Here is a 22,049-nt window from a genome sequence, read left to right as displayed (position 1 = left end):
CAACATTCTCATTTGTATTGTTTTGACAAGTCCGTAAACCAAAGCCAATTCCATAATTACTTGGTAAATTGAAATAAACAACACGGAGAAATGTTATTTATAAGCTCGTGTTTGGTAAAATTAGCTGATAAGTTAAGAGATAAATCAAATTGTTAGTTGACAAGGAAGATGATATATATACCCACGTACTGCAATGTCTTGTTTTCGGCGCAGTCGTGAACACGGCGGCTTAACAGGCGTCGAACCCTAGAAACATAATAAGCTTATTGGCAATAAACTCAAGAAAAAGAGAAGAATTCTCCGGCTTTGATTAATACTAATTAATACCTTAAGAGGGCGTTTGGTTTGCATAATGAAATTTGGTGGAATTGGATTCATAAAAAGAATTTGACTTTGAAGAAATTGAAATGGAATTTGACCACGCGTTTGGTGGGTAGTATTTGGAATGGATTCTCTTAAACAATTGGAATCTCCATATTTGTTTGAGGGGAGGGTGGGGGTGGCAGCTGTGATGACGGGAGTAGTACTTCAATCTACGAGTCCAAAAACTCTTCAACACCCATCATCTCATAAAAGTAAGAAATATAAGCTTTCATCTGGTAATCGTGATCAGTGTGCCAAGGATGTGGTTATTCGACTTCCTCCTCTTCTTTGGCTCCAGAACTTGAACTACTAACCCGATCACCTTGCCCATCTCTTCTGTCGTTGTTGTCGTTTTTTACGTTGAGATGTTTTGCGAAAGTCATCGTCAGAGTAGAAAAGGTTGTGGTAAAAGCCACAGTAATCCCTTGTAGATCTATTCTTATAGCTTTCATCCGCTAATCTCGATCATTATGAAAATCGTTGAGCGTGATGAACTTCAAACAAAACGGGCTTACTAGCCCAAAACAAAAATAAAAAGAAGAAGTGATGAACTTCAAACAAAACAAAACAAGTGATTAACAAGAAGAAGCCCAAAACAAAAATTAAAAAAAAGGATAAAAATAATACATTGTTTTGAGGCCCAAAATGAGCCCAAATGACCAAAAAGTCGTTCGTTGCCCCGTTTCGCTTCAAGAAACATGAAGCGAAACATGCATTAATAAACCACAAGGGTTATGGGATAGTGGAATATCGCATCTACCCCAAGGTTCTGTTTCAGGGGTACACAACAATTGAGTTTACTGAGTTTATCAAAGCTGATTTCTTGCAGTCACAATTTGCCATGATTAGTCCAGGCATATTTTGAGACGCCCTTCCAAAAAAATGTTATAATAGTAAATTGGACACCCGTCGTCAAATCTAGAGCAGATGGGTTTGGTCTGATAACGCTCCATCTTCTCTTCTGTTCTGTCCCATTCATTCTACATCAGTTTTGTAAAAATTTCAAGCTAAAATTACCTATTTGACGAGTCTTGCCATTACAATTACTAAAGGTGTTAGCTTTAATTTGATGTGTGCTCCCCTAAATTAATGAAAAGCAGTTGTAACCTACCAGTAGTGTCATTACATGTGGTATTACAGGTTGCAAGTACGAATCTCTTTGGTTCACTTTTACTTTTTTTGGTAAGTTTGTCATTTTAATGAAACCGTGCTTTTTAAAATTTTGTTTTATTTTATATTATGCGAATTATTTTGTGCCCTCGTTTGAAATATTTTTATCCACCTCTTAATACGACAAAGATAAAAAGAAATAAACCATTCGTAGAACCCTCGTCATTTTTATTGCCCAAATTCACCAGGAATTCGTGTATGAACATCAAATCCCATTTAATTCAAATTAATTTCGTTTCGTTCTCATCATTTTATAACCTACAATTTAACCATAACCGTTGATCAAAGAAATATTGAATCTATAAAATTAACATTATTTACTTGGTTAACAAATGATTGTAACTAATGCCCCGTTTACTAATCTCTTACCACCTCTTATTGATTAAGAGATGCTAACTTGGGTAAGAGCTAAAAGTGTTTACTAAAAGAAAAATCAACAAGGATGCTAACCGATATCTAACCGTCCTCTTACTGGCGTCAGATAAAAAAATGAATCTTACCATGGTAAGCGGCATAGTTTTCTTATTTACCCCGTCCATCTAAAAACCTAGATCTGCTGATTTCTCTCTGCTTGCTTCAAACAGGTATCACCCTTTTCTCTTATCTTTTCTTTCGATTTCTTCTTCCTCTTCTTGATTTCTAATATCACAGATGCGGTCCTTCCTTCTTGTTGTACGATTTCATAAATCTACAAAGAAAAGAAAATGGACCCTTCGCGATGCTCACGAGTTCAAACGAGCAGCCAACTCTCAAGCAACGGTAATCGATCTTCTTCTCTGTTGCTGCAAGTTCTACTCGTTTTCTATACCTTTTTGTTTATATAATGCTCGGTTTTTCATTCTCTATTCTCTTTGAGTATGGGCGTTGTGTTTCGACTTTTGCATCAGAAACTCATCTACATTCCATTTGTTCTAAAGGTTCCTGCAAAAAAATTGGTAAACAACCCTTTAATTAATTAGTTAAATCATATGTGTGTTTGTGTATAAATGTTATATGGTATTTGGGATGTTTCAAGAAATCTTGGATGTTGCATAAAGTTGGAACCTTTTATTCCATGTAAAATTGGTATGTTTTTTTCAATATTGTGTGTCAACCAATTATATTTGGTAGGTAACATCTTATGTCATGTATTAACCAATTGTATTTGATACCAATTTACTTCGGCAGGTACATGTTGGTACAAGTTTTGTATCAACTTCAAGTTATATATATGAAAATATGCTATTATGTTCAAATTTTGAGTGACTATTTGAGTTTTTTTTTTATTAACCTAAATATCTAACCCGCTATGTGAGCCGACTAATCCTAAGATGACCACCCATCGCATTTGCACCTCCATGGCCACAAAGATATTTTTATTCCTACTTGGATTCGAACTTGTAACCTCCAGACACTTTTGACGTTTGGAGCTCAAGCTCAACCCAATCAGGCACCACCCTTGTGGTTGACTATCTGAGTTTTTAGGTAGCACACGTGATGTTTCAGAGGTTTTTAGTTGCAAGTAATAAAACCTGAAAACATCCAAATGTTCAAACAAAGATACGTAAAGCTACAAAGTTTAACATTCAACACATAAAAACTTCAAAAACTAATAAACAATCAAATAACTCCACCAACCAAGTTTACATATTTGTACGGTTATTACCAACCAGTTGTAATTGATACCAACTTAATCGTAACAGTTGGTACACATGTTGGTTGGTTTAGTTTGGTTCAAAAATACCACCCCCGTTCAACACCATCAGTTCTGCGACTCTCTCGTTACCCCCATTTCACTTGACAAAACTTCACATACATAATTCAGTATTTTTATCAGTATCGTCTTATCTCCCTGATTTTTGTTTCAGTTATTTTGATATCCGAGTCTAATGTTATCAAAGATGGAACAATGTCTTATTTGAGCTTTAGAACCATAAAGACCATGGTCTTTTTTTGGCTGAATGGGGCCAGTTGGTGAACCACTTGACCTACAAATGCATTTAGGGCCCCTTGAAATCTACATCATCTAATTCTAACCCCCCATCACATGCAAAAGGAACCAACCCTTTTTGTACCAAACTCAAACCAATTACCAAAGTATTAGGTATGTGGGTCCCTCATAATATATAGTTGGTTTAAACCAGCTCGTTAAATGATGAAGATCTATTCTTAATTTTTAGCTGTGTTTTTTATATCTGTATTATAAAGTTATGTACCCTTTTAAAACATGTTCATTATACATTAATTAGAATGGTACTCGTGTAATACATCGAGACATATCTCGATTTCAATGTTTCGTTTTATTTTTATTTTTTATGTCGATGTAATACAGTTTTATATGGTTTTGAGAAAGCGATAATGTTTTTGTTTTTTAATAAAATATAAATTCGAAAATGTCGTAAAATTTTGAAGAAGAAAAATATCGATATTAATATCAAATTAACTATTTAAAAGTTATTTGTTTTTTGTGTAATTTATTTAATTCAATTTTTTATTATAATTTAATTTAGGTTTAGTAACGAAGTAATTTAATTTAAATCTAATAATATTTTTATTATAAAGATAATAATTAAGTATTATGTTAAAGACTCAATAATTATCCTAATTATATTTTAGATTTTATATATTTAAAACGAGATGTTTTTCCTGTATTTGATTGTGTTTATCCGCAGTTAGTTGCACGAATTCAAACGTGAAGTTTTAATAAGTTGTACTTATGCATAATTAACTTGTAATCTTGAATTTTAAGTAACATACAAATAAACATTAATTTATGCATAAAAAATGATTTTTAAGAATTTTTGTTAAATACTTTATAATACAGTACAAATAATAATAAACAGATAACAAAAAATTTATACAAAAGGACCAAAGACAAGAGGGTATCATGCCCTACAACTACAATATAGTCACTTCCCCACTATGCATCTTTTTAACTCAAGCACCCACCATCATTTACTCTTCAAACCCCAACCACCCCATTTCTTTATTTATTTCACTGTTATCTTTTTGAACAAATTATATGAAAAAGTAATGTATTTTAACTTGATTTTTATTTTGAATAACGTAGTTTCAAAACTTTTATTTTTGTACCTAAGATATAAAGTTTTAAACATTTAAGTGCCCGGGTAACCGGTTGAAGACTAATTTTAGATTAAAAAAATTCATGTCACTAACCACGTCAGCAAATAATACTGAGTTGGATACCACATCACTCGCCATATCAGCATGATAACCGTCAATGCTTCAACTGGTTACCTGGGTACTTAAATATTTTAAATTTTAAATCTTATGTACCAAAATTGAAATTTTGAAAATACGTTACCTAAAGTAGGAATCAAGTTAAGGTACGTTACTTTTTAATGCAATTTGCTCTTATCTTTTTATAACATTTTTATTAACAATCAGATCAAATGAATCCAACAAATCTCAACCCCAACAAATAGAGAGACTGTTTTCATGAAAATATGTGATATTTTAGCAATATTAAAATATTTACATTAATTTTTCTTGATGGATATGATATTAAATGTCCTAACTTTATGTAACCATAATATTGGAAAAAAAAACCCACAAAGGTGATGTCTGATTGGTTTGAACTTGGGCTTCAAAAGTCAAAAGTGTCTGGAGGTATAGGTACAAATCCAATGAGGAATAAAAATATCTTTGTGACCACGGAAGTTCAAATGCGTTGACTCTGGGCTACCCGCAAAGCTGGTGGTCGTCGTGTAATTAGTCAACTCGCATAACGGGTGGATATCCAGGTTAATAAAAAAAACAACAATTACATATTTATAATTTTTATACAAATACTGAATTCAAAATATACCAGTTATGTACTCGTCGGTTTAAAGAGATGTAATTTTTTTTTAAATCAATAACGAAAAATCAGTGCAATTTAGGGGGTGTTTGGTTTAGAGGTATTAAGCGGTAATCAATGAGAATGAAAAGAAAAGAAACTGTTTGTATTCTATAATATAATGGGCACATTTTTCTAGAATCCCAAAATTTATTCCGGGTTAAACTGGGGGGAGTGAAAATTCATCTCCATTTTCATTCTCTGTCATTTTCATTTTCATTCTCTGTCATTTTCATTTTCATTCCTCAGTATTAGCCAAACAGACCATTAATATTGAATCTAGATTAAAAAAACTGTAATCGTATACGTCTAAACATAAATGATTAGCACTCAGTAACAAGATAACAAGTTAACAACAGAAAAAATCAGATACTTAAAACCTATTAGATCAAAGCACTATGAAATCAAAGCGTTGGACTTCTTTTATATGCACGCATTTTGTATGCATGACCCGATTTCATTATCTGTTTCTTTTTATTTCAGTTGTAGATGACCATCAGATAATAATTCTTAATGTATCAGTAATTGAATGACCATCAGATAATAATTCTTAATGTATCAGTAATTGAACCACAAGGATGGTGTCTTGATTGGTTTGAGCTTGGGCTCCAAAAGTCAAAAATGCCTAAAGTTTCTAGGTTCAGATCCAAGGAGAAATAAAAATTCTCTTGTGGCCACGGAGATTTAAATGCGATAATTCCAGGCTACCTACAAAGTAGGTGGTCGCCTTGGAATTAGTCGACTCATATAACATATTGGATATACAGGTTAATCAAAAAACATGTATCATTAATTGCTACTTAATTTTTTACATGTAAATGTTAAATAAGATAAAAAAAAACATAATATTTAATTTAAGAAAATATTTCAATATATAATTTTTTATTAACCTGAATATCCAACCCGTTATGTGAACCGACTAATCCCAGGACGACCACCTGCTTTGCAGATTGTCCGAAGTCATCGCATTTAAATCTTCATGACCACAAGAAGATTTTTATTTATTTTTGAATTTGAATATGAGACCTCCTGATATTTTTGACTTTTGGAGTCAAACTCAAACCAATCAAACACGTGGTTCGATATATAATTTTTGTTACCAATAATAAAGGGGTGGACTAAATGCACCCCCATGCATTGCTTAATGCACCTTTATCCATGAATTTATTCCTCACACACATCAACATCAATACATGTTTTTTACATTCTCAATACTTAAATGACCCGATTCTGACATGAAAGGGGATGCCATTAGCACTCCCCATAATAAAATAACATTTTAAATGTGTAAGGTTTGACAATGATAATACCTTTGATGACTTTTTGCAACTCCTTTATTTCTTGATTTTTTATTCTTATAAAAAAGAGTAAATTGCACTTTTAGTCCATGTGGTTTGTTGCAAGTTATCATTTTATCCCGTAATTTTTTTAAATTACGGTTTTTATCCCTATACTTTATAGTTCATTGTTATTTTTTGTCCATTTAATTTACGGTTCTTCTTGTTCATCCTTCGTATAAAAATGGTTTACAGGGACTGAATAGGAGTTAGACTCACGGACCAAAATAGCTGCCCGCACAGATGTTAGGTTAGTCAGGTTGAAGGTGTTTAAACAATCCAAGTCAATTTTATAGTTTGAAAAGAATCTCAATAGAACCCAACTCAAATAAAAGTACAACCCGACCCAATCGGAACATGAGGGTTGTTAATGGTTGGATTGATCGTGTTGAAACTTTGGTACGTTATTTTACTATTTAGCTAAGTTATCATGTTTAAATGAAGTAAAATTAAAATTATAATATATATATATATATATAGAGAGAGAGAGAGAGAGAGAGAGAGGAGCGATCAAATGCAAGCCACCCATATTTGTACAAACCATGCAAATCATCTTCATCAATCGATTTTATTATTTAATCTTATGAATTTTTTTCATAAAATTGTTTGATCATATGAAATTGTTTCATATAATATTTTTCTAGATGAAGTTGTTTCATATATGTTTGTGAAATTGTTTCATATAATATCTGTGAAATTTTAATAAAATTGTTTCATGTATTTCTTTAAAATTAATATAATGAAGATGATAATATCCATGATTAACACCATTCACAATAAAACGATTAATCAATCTCTTATAATTGCAAAAAAATAAAAAATTACGATTGGTTGAATGAGATTTGTACAATTTATACAAATAACATGGTTTGCAAGGTAAACTTCCTCTCTCTCTCTCTCTCTCTCTCTATATATATATATATATATATAGAGAGAGAGAGAGAGAGAGAGAAAGAGATGAGCGATCAAATACAAACCATCCAATTTGTACAAACCGTGCAAATCTCATTCACCCAATCATAATTTTTCATTTTGTTTATTTTTTTGTAATTATGAGAGGTTGATTAATCATTTTTATTGTGAAGGGTGTTAATCATGATTCATGAATATTATCATCTTCAATATTTTAATTTTAAAAAAATACATGAAACAATATCATTAAAATTTCATTAAGTATTATACGAAACAATTTCATAACCATATATGAAACAACTTCATCAAGAAAAATATTATATAAAACAATTTCACAAGTTTAAACAGTTTAATGAAATTTTTTCATAAAATTAAAATGAAATTGACGGATGAGAGTTTTTGCACGGTTTGTAAAAACTGGGTGGTTTGCATTATATCACTCACACACACACACACACACACACACACACACATATATATATATATATATATATGACTAACAATTACGTAAGAGATATGCATAACGTTTTATATTAAGGTTAATAATTACACTCCATTTCCTATATATATTAATAATATATAGAGATATGGTTACTTAGGCTGTCATAACATGCTGCAACAAACTCACAATTCAAAAAACAGTAACAAAAACCAACAGAAAAATATATGTATTCAAAGTTACAAGTGTACTAAAACAAGCAACAAACTCAAAAAAAGAAACTTGAAGATTCATACAATTATCAAAATAAAATTACGATTGAAACTGTGATATAGTTATGAAGAGACTGACTACGAGTTGCTCTAATGTCTAATGTACATATATTAATGCACGACTTAACAATTATATTAAATCCATGGTACAAGAAAGTATAAAGTTGGGTTAAGATTCATTATGAGCAATCTCTTCCAGTTTCACAGTGTCTATATCTGATATCTTACCCCTTCTTGTTCAGGGTCCTCTAGAACTACAAAACAAAACGGTTCAGGCTGACTAGGTCCAGTTGGATCATTCCACTAGCACAATGAATGTCCTACTCCCCCATTTTCCATTGCCATTACTGATACCTGACCTCGTCGGCTCGACATTTTTGCAAACACCGACCCAACCCTTACTCAATAGGGCAATTCAAAGAGGAAAACAAGGACACCTGGCTAGGGACGGACCCAAATTTTTTTTTTTCAAATGGTGGCACCATTTGACTATAAGAAAAAAAACTATAGCGAAAAAATTTTAAACAGTGGCACCGGTTGACTATAAGAAACAAATATACGGAATTTTTTCCAATCGGTTGCACTATTTGACTAAGAAAATGACACTAACAAGATTTGAACTTGGGTCTTGAGTGTAATAAAAGTCTTGCAAACCAACTCTACCCTATAAAATATATTCTCACTGTAGTTTCAAAATACATACGGTGGCACACAACAGATTAATACAGTTACACCTTTCATGAACCTAAATTTTTTTACCAATCGACGGAGAAATAATACGGTGGCACATGCCACCGTAACCACCATGGTAGGTCCATCCATGCACCTGGCTACTACTGAAAGTCGAACTACATTCAACTGCCTCTAACCCAATATTTATGGTTTAGATTTCTTACAACTCGATTATATATCGAGCAGCTTCGCTTTGAGTTGAACTGGGTTATCTCAAGTTGGATTGGTCAAGTTAGTCGGTGTTCTGTACAAACGAACTGTAAACTATAAAAACGAAAACCAGTAACTTTAAAACCACTGAACAAAAGTTGCAACTGTTAACAAACTATAGGGACTAAAACCGTAACTTAGTGTATAGAAAAAAAAAGGTTTTGTACTTATAATTCAAAAGACCCGAAGCCCGTTTCACTTTTGTCTTTACCCTCCTTCCTCTTTCCCTTTCCCGAAACTCCCTTTTCCTTTATCGTTTTCCATCTGCAATTTCAAATCTAGGGTTTTTCCTTTTCACACCCACAAAACACACCTTGCGAAAACACACACCCTTTTCATCGTCGTACACAGGTTTGCATCGTCTAATTGCTTCTCTTTTTCTGCATTCTTTCGATTACAAAACCCTGTTTTTTTGGTCTATGATTTCTTCGTGTAGAGTAGACCTCGTAAAAAGCTTCAATTCTTTTTGGGGCAAAAGTTGTGATCTTTTTTAGTTTCTTGTACTTTTCTCTGTGTTCAAAATCGATTTCAGCCACTGTTGTTTCTTGACGAACCCATGTAAAACCCTTGTTAAAATTTCGTAAAATTTTGGTGGGTTTCTCTTTAAATTCTTTGATCTCTTGTGTTTCGTGGTCAATTTTGGGTTTTAGGGTTGATTTTGTTGAGGGAAATTAGTGTTTTTTGGTTGGATTTTGGGGGTGGGTGAAAGATTAGTGGGTAAATGCATGGATGGAAGGGAAGGTATGCCATCGTTTTATCTCAATAGAGGGTTTCGTGGGTCGGGTTCAAATGCCGGGTCGGGTAATCAAGTTGGTGGGTTTCATCTTCCACCACCTGGTTTCAAGACTCAATCAAACCCTAACTTAGCCCCCCATGGTCATGGCAATATGGGGGTAGGGGTAGCCCCCCCAATGGGTCTTCCATTTCATATGGAACATAACCCATCTCCCAATTTCCCTCATGGCATTAACATGGGTGGTGGTGGGGGCGGTGGAAATGGTGGTGGTGGCAATGATGATGTTGGTGGAGGTGGAGGTGGTGGTGGTGGAAATGATGATGTCAGTGGTGGTGGTGGAGTTTCTATTCCTAACCCTGGAAGTGGGAGTGAGTCTGTTGTAAAGAAAAAAAGAGGAAGACCAAGAAAGTACGCCCCTGATGGCTCCCATATGGCATTGGGGCTAACGCCCGTATCCCCGGGGGCGGGGATGGGGACGGCAGCTTCGCATGACCGAAGCTCACCGCCGCCACAAAAGAAGAGAGGTCGGCCTCGTGGTAGTGGACGGAAGCAACGCCTTGCAAACGTTGGTACGTTTTTGAAGTTGCTTTCTTTATTTCTAATTGGATTTTTGTGTCATTGGGATGATATGTAGATTGTTTCGTGTCAATAATTTGTTAGAGGAATTTCTGTTTGCACCAAATTTTACATCGTTTTTGTGGAAATCGTGTAAGATTTGGTGTTACTCATCATAGATGCCCTAAGGCATTGGTTTCGCTTGCTTATGGCAAGATGCGGTATACCCGGGGGCGGGGGCGGATTTAGTATTAGCCTAGCTGCCTAGGGAGTGCCACTTCCCCGTTCTATCGGGGGCGATTCAGTAATGGCCTAGGTGGTACACTTGTATGTCATTTTAGATTAAACCATACTTTTTATAATTAAGGTTGTTATATTTAATATCACGCTTAGATATTTTTTTGGATCGACACCGTTTTGTGTGAATCATGAGGCTTTTAAAGTCATCGAGGGGGTATTTATGGAAACAACCACTCTACACGCGTACATCTTACCCCAGACCTCACCTCCGGGTACGGTATAGCTTTCAATAACTTGCATTATGAGAGACATTGAAAAAAACGCCCTCAGGGGCTCGGGGGGGGGGGGGGGGTTGTTAAAGGCATGCTATTGTTAGTGTGCTATTGGTTACCCTTATCGTAAATCTAGTTGATTTGGTGGTTTCGTATTTGCTTAATGTGTTTGCTGCTTTTTGTTTGGGCGTTAGAAGACGGGTAGTGGGTAAGAGTCGTAAATATCTTGGAAACTGCTTTTCTCTGTCTGTTGGGACAGAGGTAAATATCATACCCTGAGACCCTACCTTCGGGTTGGAGATACTGGGTTCATTTGGTTTTGGTTTACGTAACTTTTATTTTAGAATTGAATAATCTTTTTCATTCCTTGGAGGGTTTTCCGTCGTTTTCTTGTCCAAATGACATTTTCTTTCTTTAGGTGAATGGATGCATAATTCCGCAGGATCGGCCTTCACACCTCACATCATCCACATATCGGTTGGAGAGGTACGTGATAAGTCTTTTATAACCAATACACCCTCGATATCAAAATAAACACAACTTTATGAAAGTGTTCGACAATCGTTTAGAAATATGTAATTATTATACTTTTTAATAAACTAAATGACAATTTTACCCTTAATAATAGACGGAGCATGAATTTGTCCGTCTGTTGATTAAGGGTAGAATTGAGAACAAGATTCTTATCAAAATAAACACAACTTTATGAAAGTGTTCGACTATCGTTTAGAAATGTGTAATTATTATACTTTTTAATAAACTAAATGACAATTTTACCCTTAATAATAGAGAGAGTAATGAAATTAAGGGTAGAATGGGAAAGTAGATACTTACTTTTGAAAGTGAACACTTATTCTGGGACAAACTAAACGATTGATCTACTTGAGAAAGCTTATTGTGAAAGTATGTTGCAGGATGTTTCAGAAAAGATACTTTCATTTGCTCAACAAAGGCAACGAGCTTTGTGCATTTTGTCGGGCAACGGTTCGGTTTCTGCCTTGACGTTACGTCAGTTTACGTCTACTGGTGGGACCGTGACGTATGAGGTTGGATCACTTGGTCTTTTTTAAGTATATAATATTTATATACAACAATATTCACGCACACGTCGCACCTTTAATGACCTCCTGCGCTCACGATAACCTGGGTACCGTTCGGGCTCGGCTCACCAAATAATTCGAGTCTTGGCTTGTCTCATTGTAAGTTTTTTTTGTGGGCATCTATAGGGACGTTTCGAGATACTATGCTTATCGGGCTCTTATCTACTTGCGGAAAGTGGTAACCCCCGTAACCGAACCGGTAGTCTTAGTATTTCCGCCTGTAATGCGGATGGTCAAGTCATTGGCGGTGCGATCGGCGGCAAACTTATTGCATCGAGCCTAGTACAGGTATCATTTTCACCCCGTATAATTTTTCGTTACTCGCTCATATCATGTCGAATTGCCACGAAATTTTGCGTGAGACGTTATAACGCGACCAAAAGAGATTCCTCTAAAAAGAACTCGCTTTCGGCAGGTGGTGGTTTGTAGTTTTGTGTATGGTGGCGGAGATAATTCCAAGGCAAAGACCGCGACAGAACCGGTCTCGGGAGACGAAAAGAGTCCCGGAGTTCAGCTCAACTAGAAGCCATCTTTTACAAGCGGAAACTGAAGAATTGTATCATACGAAGAACGTATTGTAAATGAAATCGTGCAAGCCGCCTCTCCTTATGCTGTAGATTATCGATGGGCTTTGTGTTTTAACGTATTTGTAATCAACATCTTTTTATTGTTCGTTTAGCTGTAGAACTTTTTCTTTTGATTCGTCTGTAATCTTGAGATGCACCATTGCCCATCTGTAGCTAGTGTCATTTGATGAACTGAGTTCATATCTTGGATCTAAAAATTCTCATCTTTTAAGGCTGGATTAATGTTCATTTCTGGGTTTGTTCAAAAATTGTTTAAACTCCAGTAGATTACCGTTTAAAAGAGCAATTACAGTGGTTCGAGTTTAGCTGATGTGAGACTATAACATATTACAGTAGTTCGAGTTTAGCTGATGTGAGACAACATATTACAGTGGTCCAAGTTTAGCTAACTACAACAGATTACAGTGATTCGAGTTTAGCTGATGTGGGATTACAACAGATCACGATGGTTCAAGTTTAGCTGACGTGGAACTACAAGAGATGACGACAATGGTTTGAGTTTAGCTGACGTAGGACTACAACAAATGACAATGGTTCGAGTTTAGCTGACTTGGGATTACAACGAATGTGAATGCCATTATTAAACAAAAGATTTGGCATGTGGAAATCTTGAAATCTATAGGAGACCCAAGAGCTTCTGAATGTCCCTCTGTAAAAGAAACAAACAAAAAGCTATCAAAAATCAAGCATTCACATGTGAATATATGATGATGATCAGCAGAAGCAACCAAATTCGTTGTTTAAATAGCAAATTCATCAAAATGCACAAAGTTTTATACTTATTAAATGTAACGAAAAAAATTCAACATTTCCTTTTTATTACCCATTTTGACCGGTAATATGTTCATTTTGTAACATTTGATGACGTAAATAAGTGTTCATGAAAGGTCCATATGCTTTACATTCACGTCATCAAATGTTACGAGATTGGTAGGTTATCGGTCAAAACGGGTAAAAAACAGAATCAAATCAATACAAACTTTGTTGCATTTTGCCCTTGTTTAAAAGGGTATTTCTGGCTTTTACCTCGATCGTGAGAGGTGAAGTCGTGGGATAATAACGATCAACGGGCTGACCATTTTTATCGACCAAGAACTTGACGAAATTCCATTGAACGTCTCCCCCAAGGATTCCATAGAAACCCGACTTCAAGAACTCATACAGCGGTGCTGCATTCTCACCATTCACATCAATCTGTGTCAAAGATTGCATCAAAATTCAGCCTTCTTTTTTCATGTTCTTTCCCCTCTTTTCTTGTTTCAAACTCGAAACTCATGATGATACAGCTTACAGCATTCTCATCATTCACATATGAATAACTGATGATAAGTCATTTTTTCATGTTAGATTGTTTAGATTTTACCTTATCAAAGATGGGAAATTCTGATTTGAATCTGGTGCAAACAAAGTCTACAATCTCTTCATTGCTTCCTGGCTCTTGAGCCCCAAATTGATTGCATGGAAATGCCAAGATCTCAAAACCTACCATTCATACAGATCAAACCTTGAGGGTCAGCTCAACCGACAAATAAAGATCAGGTCTTGGGGCTCCTCCCTCCCATAGTTGCCCGTTCGAGTATCTTCAAGACCACAGGGATTCAGGTCCCATGGGATCAGTCAAGGTGCATGCAAACTGGCTTGGACACCCACGGTTACCCCCAAAAAAAGACTTTGCATGAACTTCGTTCTTGAATCAAGCCAAAGGTGTAAGAAACCATGGTTATAACAAAAACGCCATTTTAAAGATTCTTTGAACGTTTAAGCGAGTTTTGCAAACTTGGGGTCTTTACTGAAACAACCTCTCTATCATCTAAAATAGAAGCAAGAACTGCATACATTCTACCCCCAGACGCTATATGTCTCTGTGAGATATACTGGGATCATTTGATCTGGTTTTTGTTTGTTGAAGTGACATGACTGAAAAAATGGAACATAAACTTACAAACCTTGGTCCTTGTACTTCAAATAGATCTGATTCAATTCAGCATAGTTGTCATTTGTAAGCCCACTGCCACAAACAACCAACAAATAAGGTGCATGTTGTGATAGCTGAGCATGGTATGAATTTTTATATTTTGTTTTATTTATTACTCGTACAGTCGATCTATAATTTTGATAAATGTAACTATAGTCTTGATACAGGCAGTGGCGGATCCAGAAAATTAATGGGATGGGGGCACGTTGGATGGGACTTGGGGGAGGGAAGCATATGGCCATATGGGACTAGGGGAAAACCATGTAAGACGAGGGTGAACATAGAAAATTTAAGCTAGTCAACAAAGGTTTTTGGTTTTTGACAGGGGGCGTTTCCCGTGCTTAAAGGCGGGATCCGCCCCTGGATGGATACAAGTATCTATAGTCTTGTTATACCGCAGGGCCTCTATATACACGAGCTTGATTCTTTATCGTGAACGTGTAAAACAACTGCAAGAATGTTTGGAAAAAGAATAGCGAAGAACGCATACCATTTGGAGGCAACATTCACAATAAGTACAACTTTTCCTTTGTAAACGCTAAGGTCAACATCGTTTCCTTTGGCATCCTGCATCAAATTGATCAACGAGTCACCAAAAAAGGTGAAGATAACGAAGTTGTTTCCTATATATAAGAATATGTAGAACCCCGTTAGATTACTCTTCAAAAGATCCCTTAAAGACAGAATGGAGGTTCCAACATATATGGAGGAGAAATGTTGATGTCTAGCTAGTGTAGGACACTCTTAACACGCCCCCTCCAACAGAGGTTGTACAGACACAAATTATCCTAGAGTGTCGAGTCCGTAGCTCTATACCATGTAAGAATATGTGAAACCCAATTAGATTACTCTTCAACAGAGCCCTTGTGGAGAGAATAGAGGTTCAAATATATATATATAGAGAGAGAGGTTGGTTATTATACAACCCTTGACATTTGTGCAACTAATACAACTCAATCTCAACCGTCCATTTCATTTGATTAATATGTGATTTCATAGAAGTTTTCATTGTTTCCTAATATAAAGTATTGATCATAATTAATAAATCATATTCATCTTCCATATATATTCAAATCATAATAAAAGAACTCTCATCATTTCCATAAATATCTCAATTTATTAGGTTGCATTGATTGTACAAATACGACGGGTTGTATTTGAAACAAACTCTATCTCTCTCTCTCTATATATATATATGAAGGAGAAATAATCAAAGTCTAACTGATGTAGGACTCTAACAAACCCCCCCCCCCCAAACTGAGCCTAGACATGCACAAATTGTTCAAACAGTGTATAGTCATCAGCTATGATACCATGTAAAAATATGTGGACCCCATTAGATTACTCTTCAAAAAAGCACCCCATTAGATTACTCTTAAAAAAAGCACGGATGTTCCAAGAAATAGTCCAAGTCTAAGACAATTTAGGATTCATCACGCCCCCTACAAAAGAAGCCAAACAGGCACAAATTGTACCAGAATGTCGAGTCCTGATCTCTGACACCATAAAAGCCGTGCAGAAGAAAAAGTACAAACATATATATCAAGAAGAAATGGTCCAAATCTAGCAAACGTTAACGCCCACAAATGGAAGTAGTTCCCTAAAGGTGCACACACACTTCGATAACATGGAAGAAAGCTCATCATCAAGATTGGGTATCAAAAAGTTCTACTTTTCAACTTGAAAATTAACATGGATTTTGAAACCTTTCAATCGAAATTTTCTAACCAGATAAAACCCTATAACTAATATTACAAAAAACCCATATGAATTTGGCATCAGACATCAATTAACAGTACACAGAACTCAGGATCAAGAACAGCTATATCTATATCTATATATATATAATATATATAGTGAGAGAGAGAGAGGGGTGGGGTTTAGCAATATTGAACCTTGACTGTGAAATCGGCGAGTGATTTGTTGTTAGGAGTGAAATGGGCAGCCATGGATGATCGCTGGTGTAATATTGAAGAGAAATTGAGTTGAAATCGACAAAAAGACGATCGAATATATTTGAAGTCTTTGGAGAATTGAAAGACGAATGGGTGGATGCTAATAATATTCGCATTGGTGGCTCCGATTCCAAACGTCGCATCATTCTGGGGAATAAATTCCAAATTTCACCTTTTTCTTAAAACTTATAAAAAATATAAGGTTGTTTATTTACTTTTTAATAGTTACATTAAGATGTAGCATCTAAATCGTTAAAAGATGAATCTTGTTTGACAAAAAAAAAAGATTGCCTCTTAATGGTTCTAAAACCCTCTTAATGATTTTGTATCATGGATATCTCTTAACCATTAAGAGCCTTAATTTCATTGTACATAATTACCAAACAATTATATTTCATTTTGCAATATATCATGAGAGCCTCTTAATCATTATGACCACTTAATCATTCTGCAACAAACCATTGCTTAACCGAGTTTAAAATCGAACTCGGAATCTTTCTCGAGTCAAACTTAAAACGAAGAGTCGTGGGGCTATCGGCTCGAGCTTGAGTTAACATAACACCATCAAACCAAGACGAGCATGGTGGCTCTTTTGACAGGTTGGTATGACAGCGGAAAACGGTGCCTCAATTCCATTACGATTTACGGAAGCAGGAAGAGCATGAAAGCTAAGGTGGTCGACGAGGGACTCGACCATGGGTTACGACACTGAACATGCGTATCAACCGTCATGTCCGAATAACATTGTGAACGCATCGGATGCCCCGAAAAGACTGGGGATGGGTGAAGGTGACATGGTCGGTTTAACTCCGGTTTCACGACATCAAAGACAGCATAACGAATAATGTTCAATAAAATGCTATATTCCGATTCAACTTTTGGTCATTGTTAACGTCGCTTATCGTCCATGATTTCAATTATCGGTTATTGTGAATGTAGTTCGTAGTCAACTCTAGACTCGAACTCGATGGTCATGGTTATATTTGGGAAATTGGCCGATAAGTTGGCTGATAGCAACAAAACCGTACGCCGACAACACAAACTCAGAACAAACACGTAAGATGTCATTTTATTAATACAACGTCATTTAAACATAGATCACACGAAAACGCTTGAAACAAATCTTATCGATACCCGCGCTTATTTATCGCTAATATGGCAGAAGCGCACATCGAGGCCCGGGGGAACGGAACTTAAGCAACACCAAGCAGCTTCTTTATATCCTTCTGCAATAAGCCAAAAAACCAAACAAAAACTCATTCAAAATTTGCTTTCGGGGAGTCGATTTTAGAAAGATCGTGTTATGAAACGAGCTTTACCTCGATGCTGAGAGGAGTGGTGGTGGGAGCATAACGATCAACGACCTTCCCTTCTCTATCGACTAGAAATTTTGTGAAGTTCCACTTGATACTGTCGCCGAGAAGCCCGCCTTTGCTCGACTTGAGGAAATTGTACAAGGGCTCGGCGGTTTTGCCATTCACATCAACCTACATTAATCGAGCTTCCCAAATTAGGCCATTTTTGGTAAAAGTAGCTGAAACGATCTATACACACGTCTCATAATGTAACACCGACCTTGCCAAAGACGGGATACTCGGCTTTGAAGCGAGTGCAAACAAACTCCTGAATTTCTTCATTACTTCCTGGTTCTTGCCCGTTAAACTGATTGCTCGGAAACGCAAGAATCTCCAAACCTACAAAATCACAAAGACGGATACGATTACTCGAGTGATAACAAGCCAAAAGCGTTAACGGAGGAGATCTCGAGAGCACCGGGAAAAACCGACCTTGATCCTTGTACTTCTGGTACAAAGTTGTCAGCTCGGGGTAATTAGAATTCGTAAAGCCACTGCATCACAAAAACGTTCGATAAATAAGAGAACTCGTCAACAAGTTCTTCATCAAGAAAGGTACACAAAAAAAGGTTCAAAAAAGAACTTAAAAACAAGAAAGACGGTGCTAAAAGTTATATTCGTTGCCCCTCGGGCGTTTAGCTCAGTTGGCAAGGGGGCGGGGCGACTTTGCTCAAATACACAAGGTTCAAGTTCGAATCATGCGGGGGACGGGCTTGAACCCCTCCACTGTCCTCAGCCGCTGAGTCAGCTCAGAAATGCCCCCTCACATGTGGTTCCTAGGGGGCGGGTTCCGTGTTTGGCCACTCGGGGTTGCCAGTGTTCAACCTTTTGCTCAAAAAAGTTACATTTTTCGCTGTTAACATAAACCGACAGCAAACTTATAGCTTACCATTGTGATGCAACGTTAACGATCAGCAAGACTTTCCCCCTGAACTTGCTAAGATCCACATCTTGACCCTTTGCGTCCTGAAAGAAAACGAACCGAAAAACGGGGACATTTAGCTTACTGACGTTATATAGAACTGAATTTAAGAATCTAACCCTCGGTGCATTCTCAAGTTTTCACGGGGCAGACTGTTCTACGCTAGAGGCTCGTTTACCACCGATATCGAGGCTGTTTTACATAAAAGATTTATACGGGTGATAACCCATGATTATACCCAAAATACCAATTGTTATTTTTTGCTAACCGTTGGTATCCGGGTCAGCTTACTCGCACCTCGACTAACCCCAAATGCATGACTCGAACCGCTCATTAGAAGCCCCAAGCTAACCCACAAGTTAGCTAACGATAGTATTCGAAAATCTTTTTCTTGATACGAAATTTAAGCAAAAGGTTGATAACGTGCAACTCCGTCCCGCCCCGCCCCACATGGAACCACATGTGGGGCGGGGCATTTCAGAGCGACTCATTCGCCGAGGCTAGCGGAGGGGTTCAAGCCCGTTTCCACAAGATTCGAACTTGAACATGTGGTGTATTTGAGAAATTCGTTTCACCCCCAACCGAACTACAAGTCCGACGGCAATTAGGAACGAGCTTAAAATGGATTTATTTTCAATATCATTCACATATGAATATGCTTAGGCAATTAGGAACGAGCTAAAAATGGGTTTATTTTCAATAACCTTCACAAATGAATATGCTTAGGCAATTAGGAACGAGCTCAAAATGGGTTTATTTTCTGTAACCTTCACAATATGAATATGCTTGCTTTCACTACATTCACCGTTTCAAGTGACGATCCATCCATCAAAACCCATAATCAAAAAACACAGAATAACGAGATCAATCTCAAATCTGTACATCTACACATGATTTCCCACAAACCCACAATCTTTAATCGACAAAAATCGTTTCAAAAACCCTAGAAACGAAAGATAAAACGAAGTTCACAGACCTTAACGGTGAAGTCGTAAACCGATTGCTTCGATTGAGTGGCCATGGATCGATTTGATTGGAAACCCACCACCGGCGTTCTGTTCGCACCACAGAATCTTGTGGAAAACCAAGATCTTTTCGAACCTATCGGATGAGAAATTGAAGAAATCGATGAAATTTTCAGAGAATTCAAGAGGGGTTTTGAAGGAACTGTTAGAATTCTTTGAGCAATGAGATTATGGAACACTCGAACTGATAGAGACGACATGGAGGAGGCTTTATTTATAACAGTGGTGAAAGAAGAAATCATGAAAAGGGTAAAAACGAGTGGTTTTTTTGTTTGATTCCTTTGTTTTCTTTGCTATTGTTTATGTGTGTGATTATGGGGTTAGATACGTGGCCGATTCGGGTTGTGATGACGTGGCGGTGGTGGCGGTATGGAGCCGGCGAGGTGGTGGTTGGACGGTGGAGATTTGGGTGTTTGGATGATCTAACAGTTTGGAATCATCATGGGTGTGAATGCAAAGCATCTTGGTGTTTTAGCTTGAATGTTTGATAAAATCACCCTTTGGGGTTTGAAGTGTTTACAGTTTTAGTCCTTAGTTTCAAGATTTTAAACTTGTCATGTAAATCACCGCTAACCATGTCAGATATTGTCAACTTTATCTGCAACTTGACTGGGGTTCTAAAACATAACTGATAAGGAGGTTACAGATGTTTTCAAGTTGAATTCGAAGTTATTATGTCGGTATACCGTTTTGGACTTGAGTTGTTATAAGTGGTATTGGAGTTGGGGACCGAACTGGTTTGTCAGCGATAACGTTTGGCTTCAGGGAGGGTGGATTGTGAGATCTAAGATCAGTTGGGGAGGATAAAAGATGTTATCTTATAAGAGATTGGATACATATTCTATCAGACGCGTTTTAGAACCGTGAGTCCAGAGATGGATAAACGCAGACAATATCAAGATACAGATGACCGAAGATGGTTACATGTCATGTATGTCATTATTTAAAGCCTCGATAATAAAGATTTTTTAGCAGGGACAATGACCAAGAGTCTTACCCGGTAAGTGAAAAGCGACGACTCTTACCACAGTAAACGCTTACCAAGTAAATTGTTGCATACGATTCCGTTTTTGTGAACTAAGATTTTACCCTGTAAGTAACTGATAATGTTAAATTTTACCGGTAAGCACTTAACGGATAAGTGTTTGGTAAACGACCCTTAAGTCATTTAAAATATATTGTACCAAAATTAGGATTTATTTTTCAAGAAATGATTTTTATATTTTGTTTTTTAACATGTTTGCAATTTTCATACCGGTTTAAAGTAAGTTATCATGATTAAATCATTCGTAGCTTTTTACATATTACATAAAAGTATGTAGTAATATGGTTTTTCAAACGTAATACTATACATGTTTTTTATAAAATGACATAACGACATTACTGGTGAAATACTGCATTATAAAACATTTGACATAAACTCTCAAAAACCATTTCTTATGTATGAAGTACTGTTCATTGATGCATATTACTTACAATTCAAGATTACAAGTGAATTGTACGTAGATACAACTTATTAAAGTTTCATTTTTGAATTCATGTAACTAGTAGAAAATAAATATAATCAAATATAAGATAAACATTTCATATTAAATATATATTTTTAAATATAATAGAATAATCGTTGAGTTATAAATAAATTTTAATTATTATTTTTATAAAAATATTATATTATTAAATAAAAAATAAATTATATTGTTATTGAACGTAAATCAAATTATAATAAGAAAAATTGAATTAAATAAATTATAAATAAAAAAACAAGAACTCTTAAGTAGTTAATTTGAAACTGATATCGATATATATATATTTTTTTGATATATTCAAAATTTATATTTCATTCAAAAATAAAAACATTATCCGGTCTCAACAACAAAATCGTTATGTTATTTCATAAACATTATATAATTTTAGAATGATACTCGTATAATGCAGCGAAATACATCTTGATTTTAAGATAATGTTTTTATTTTTAAATAAAATATAAATTTGAAAATAATATAAAATTTTGAAAAAAATATATATATATCGATATTAGTATCAAATTAACTATT

The 22,049-nt window shown here is 35.7% G+C and overlaps 3 protein-coding genes across 4 annotated transcripts; 1 reads left to right on the top strand and 2 right to left on the bottom strand.

The window, feature by feature from the left end:
• Positions 1-9,509: 9,509 nt before the first annotated feature.
• LOC112529188 (AT-hook motif nuclear-localized protein 5-like) lies at positions 9,510-12,994 on the top strand. Its single transcript, XM_025140312.1, has 5 exons — positions 9,510-10,578; positions 11,495-11,562; positions 11,991-12,122; positions 12,303-12,464; positions 12,592-12,994. Exons 1-5 carry the CDS (start codon positions 9,999-10,001, stop codon positions 12,697-12,699), a joined length of 1,050 nt encoding a protein of 349 aa, XP_024996080.1. The 5' UTR covers positions 9,510-9,998; the 3' UTR covers positions 12,700-12,994.
• Positions 12,995-13,166: 172 nt separating this feature from the next.
• LOC112529189 (glutathione peroxidase 1) lies at positions 13,167-16,792 on the bottom strand. 2 transcript variants are annotated; one of them, XM_025140314.1, is made up of 7 exons: positions 16,634-16,792; positions 15,229-15,305; positions 14,710-14,771; positions 14,127-14,245; positions 13,790-13,957; positions 13,333-13,412; positions 13,167-13,285 (listed from the first exon to the last, which is right to left on the bottom strand). In XM_025140314.1, exons 1-6 carry the CDS (start codon positions 16,685-16,687, stop codon positions 13,380-13,382), a joined length of 513 nt encoding a protein of 170 aa, XP_024996082.1. In that variant the 5' UTR covers positions 16,688-16,792; the 3' UTR covers positions 13,167-13,285; positions 13,333-13,379. The 2 variants fall into 2 exon arrangements, with proteins under 2 accessions (XP_024996082.1, XP_024996081.1); XM_025140313.1 differs by having other exon boundaries at positions 13,167-13,412.
• Positions 16,793-17,738: 946 nt separating this feature from the next.
• Positions 17,739-20,233, bottom strand: LOC112529271 (probable phospholipid hydroperoxide glutathione peroxidase). The gene is made up of 6 exons (XM_025140468.1): positions 19,947-20,233; positions 18,938-19,014; positions 18,481-18,542; positions 18,269-18,387; positions 18,013-18,180; positions 17,739-17,919 (listed from the first exon to the last, which is right to left on the bottom strand). The coding sequence occupies exons 1-6, from the start codon at positions 20,193-20,195 to the stop codon at positions 17,887-17,889; spliced, it is 708 nt and encodes a 235-aa protein (XP_024996236.1). The 5' UTR covers positions 20,196-20,233; the 3' UTR covers positions 17,739-17,886.
• Positions 20,234-22,049: the final 1,816 nt, after the last annotated feature.

Source organism: Cynara cardunculus, assembly GCF_001531365.2.
Source record: "Cynara cardunculus var. scolymus isolate 2C chromosome LG 16, CcrdV1, whole genome shotgun sequence".
Taxonomy (NCBI): Eukaryota; Viridiplantae; Streptophyta; class Magnoliopsida; order Asterales; family Asteraceae; genus Cynara; species Cynara cardunculus.
This window is presented reverse-complemented; position numbering and strand designations above follow the sequence as displayed.

What these genes read in the sequence shown, in the direction of transcription:
- LOC112529188 (XM_025140312.1), top strand. Translation starts at nt 9,999, where the DNA reads ATGGATGGAAGGGAAGGTATGCCATCGTTTTATCTCAATAGAGGGTTT. An exon ending in GTGGGACCGTGACGTATGAG is followed by an intron (nt 12,123 to 12,302) that starts GTTGGATCACTT and finishes GGGCATCTATAG; the next exon opens with GGACGTTTCGAGATACTATG. An exon ending in TTGCATCGAGCCTAGTACAG is followed by an intron (nt 12,465 to 12,591) that starts GTATCATTTTCA and finishes CGCTTTCGGCAG; the next exon opens with GTGGTGGTTTGTAGTTTTGT.
- LOC112529189 (XM_025140313.1), bottom strand. Translation starts at nt 16,687, where the DNA reads ATGGCTGCCCATTTCACTCCTAACAACAAATCACTCGCCGATTTCACA. An exon ending in TTTGAAGTACAAGGACCAAG is followed by an intron (nt 14,246 to 14,709) that starts GTTTGTAAGTTT and finishes TATGAATGGTAG; the next exon opens with GTTTTGAGATCTTGGCATTT. An exon ending in CTTCACCTCTCACGATCGAG is followed by an intron (nt 13,413 to 13,789) that starts GTAAAAGCCAGA and finishes TTTCTTTTACAG; the next exon opens with AGGGACATTCAGAAGCTCTT.
- LOC112529271 (XM_025140468.1), bottom strand. Translation starts at nt 20,195, where the DNA reads ATGTCGTCTCTATCAGTTCGAGTGTTCCATAATCTCATTGCTCAAAGA. An exon ending in CCAGAAGTACAAGGATCAAG is followed by an intron (nt 18,388 to 18,480) that starts GTCGGTTTTTCC and finishes GTGATTTTGTAG; the next exon opens with GTTTGGAGATTCTTGCGTTT. An exon ending in CCACTCCTCTCAGCATCGAG is followed by an intron (nt 17,920 to 18,012) that starts GTAAAGCTCGTT and finishes GGCTTATTGCAG; the next exon opens with AAGGATATAAAGAAGCTGCT.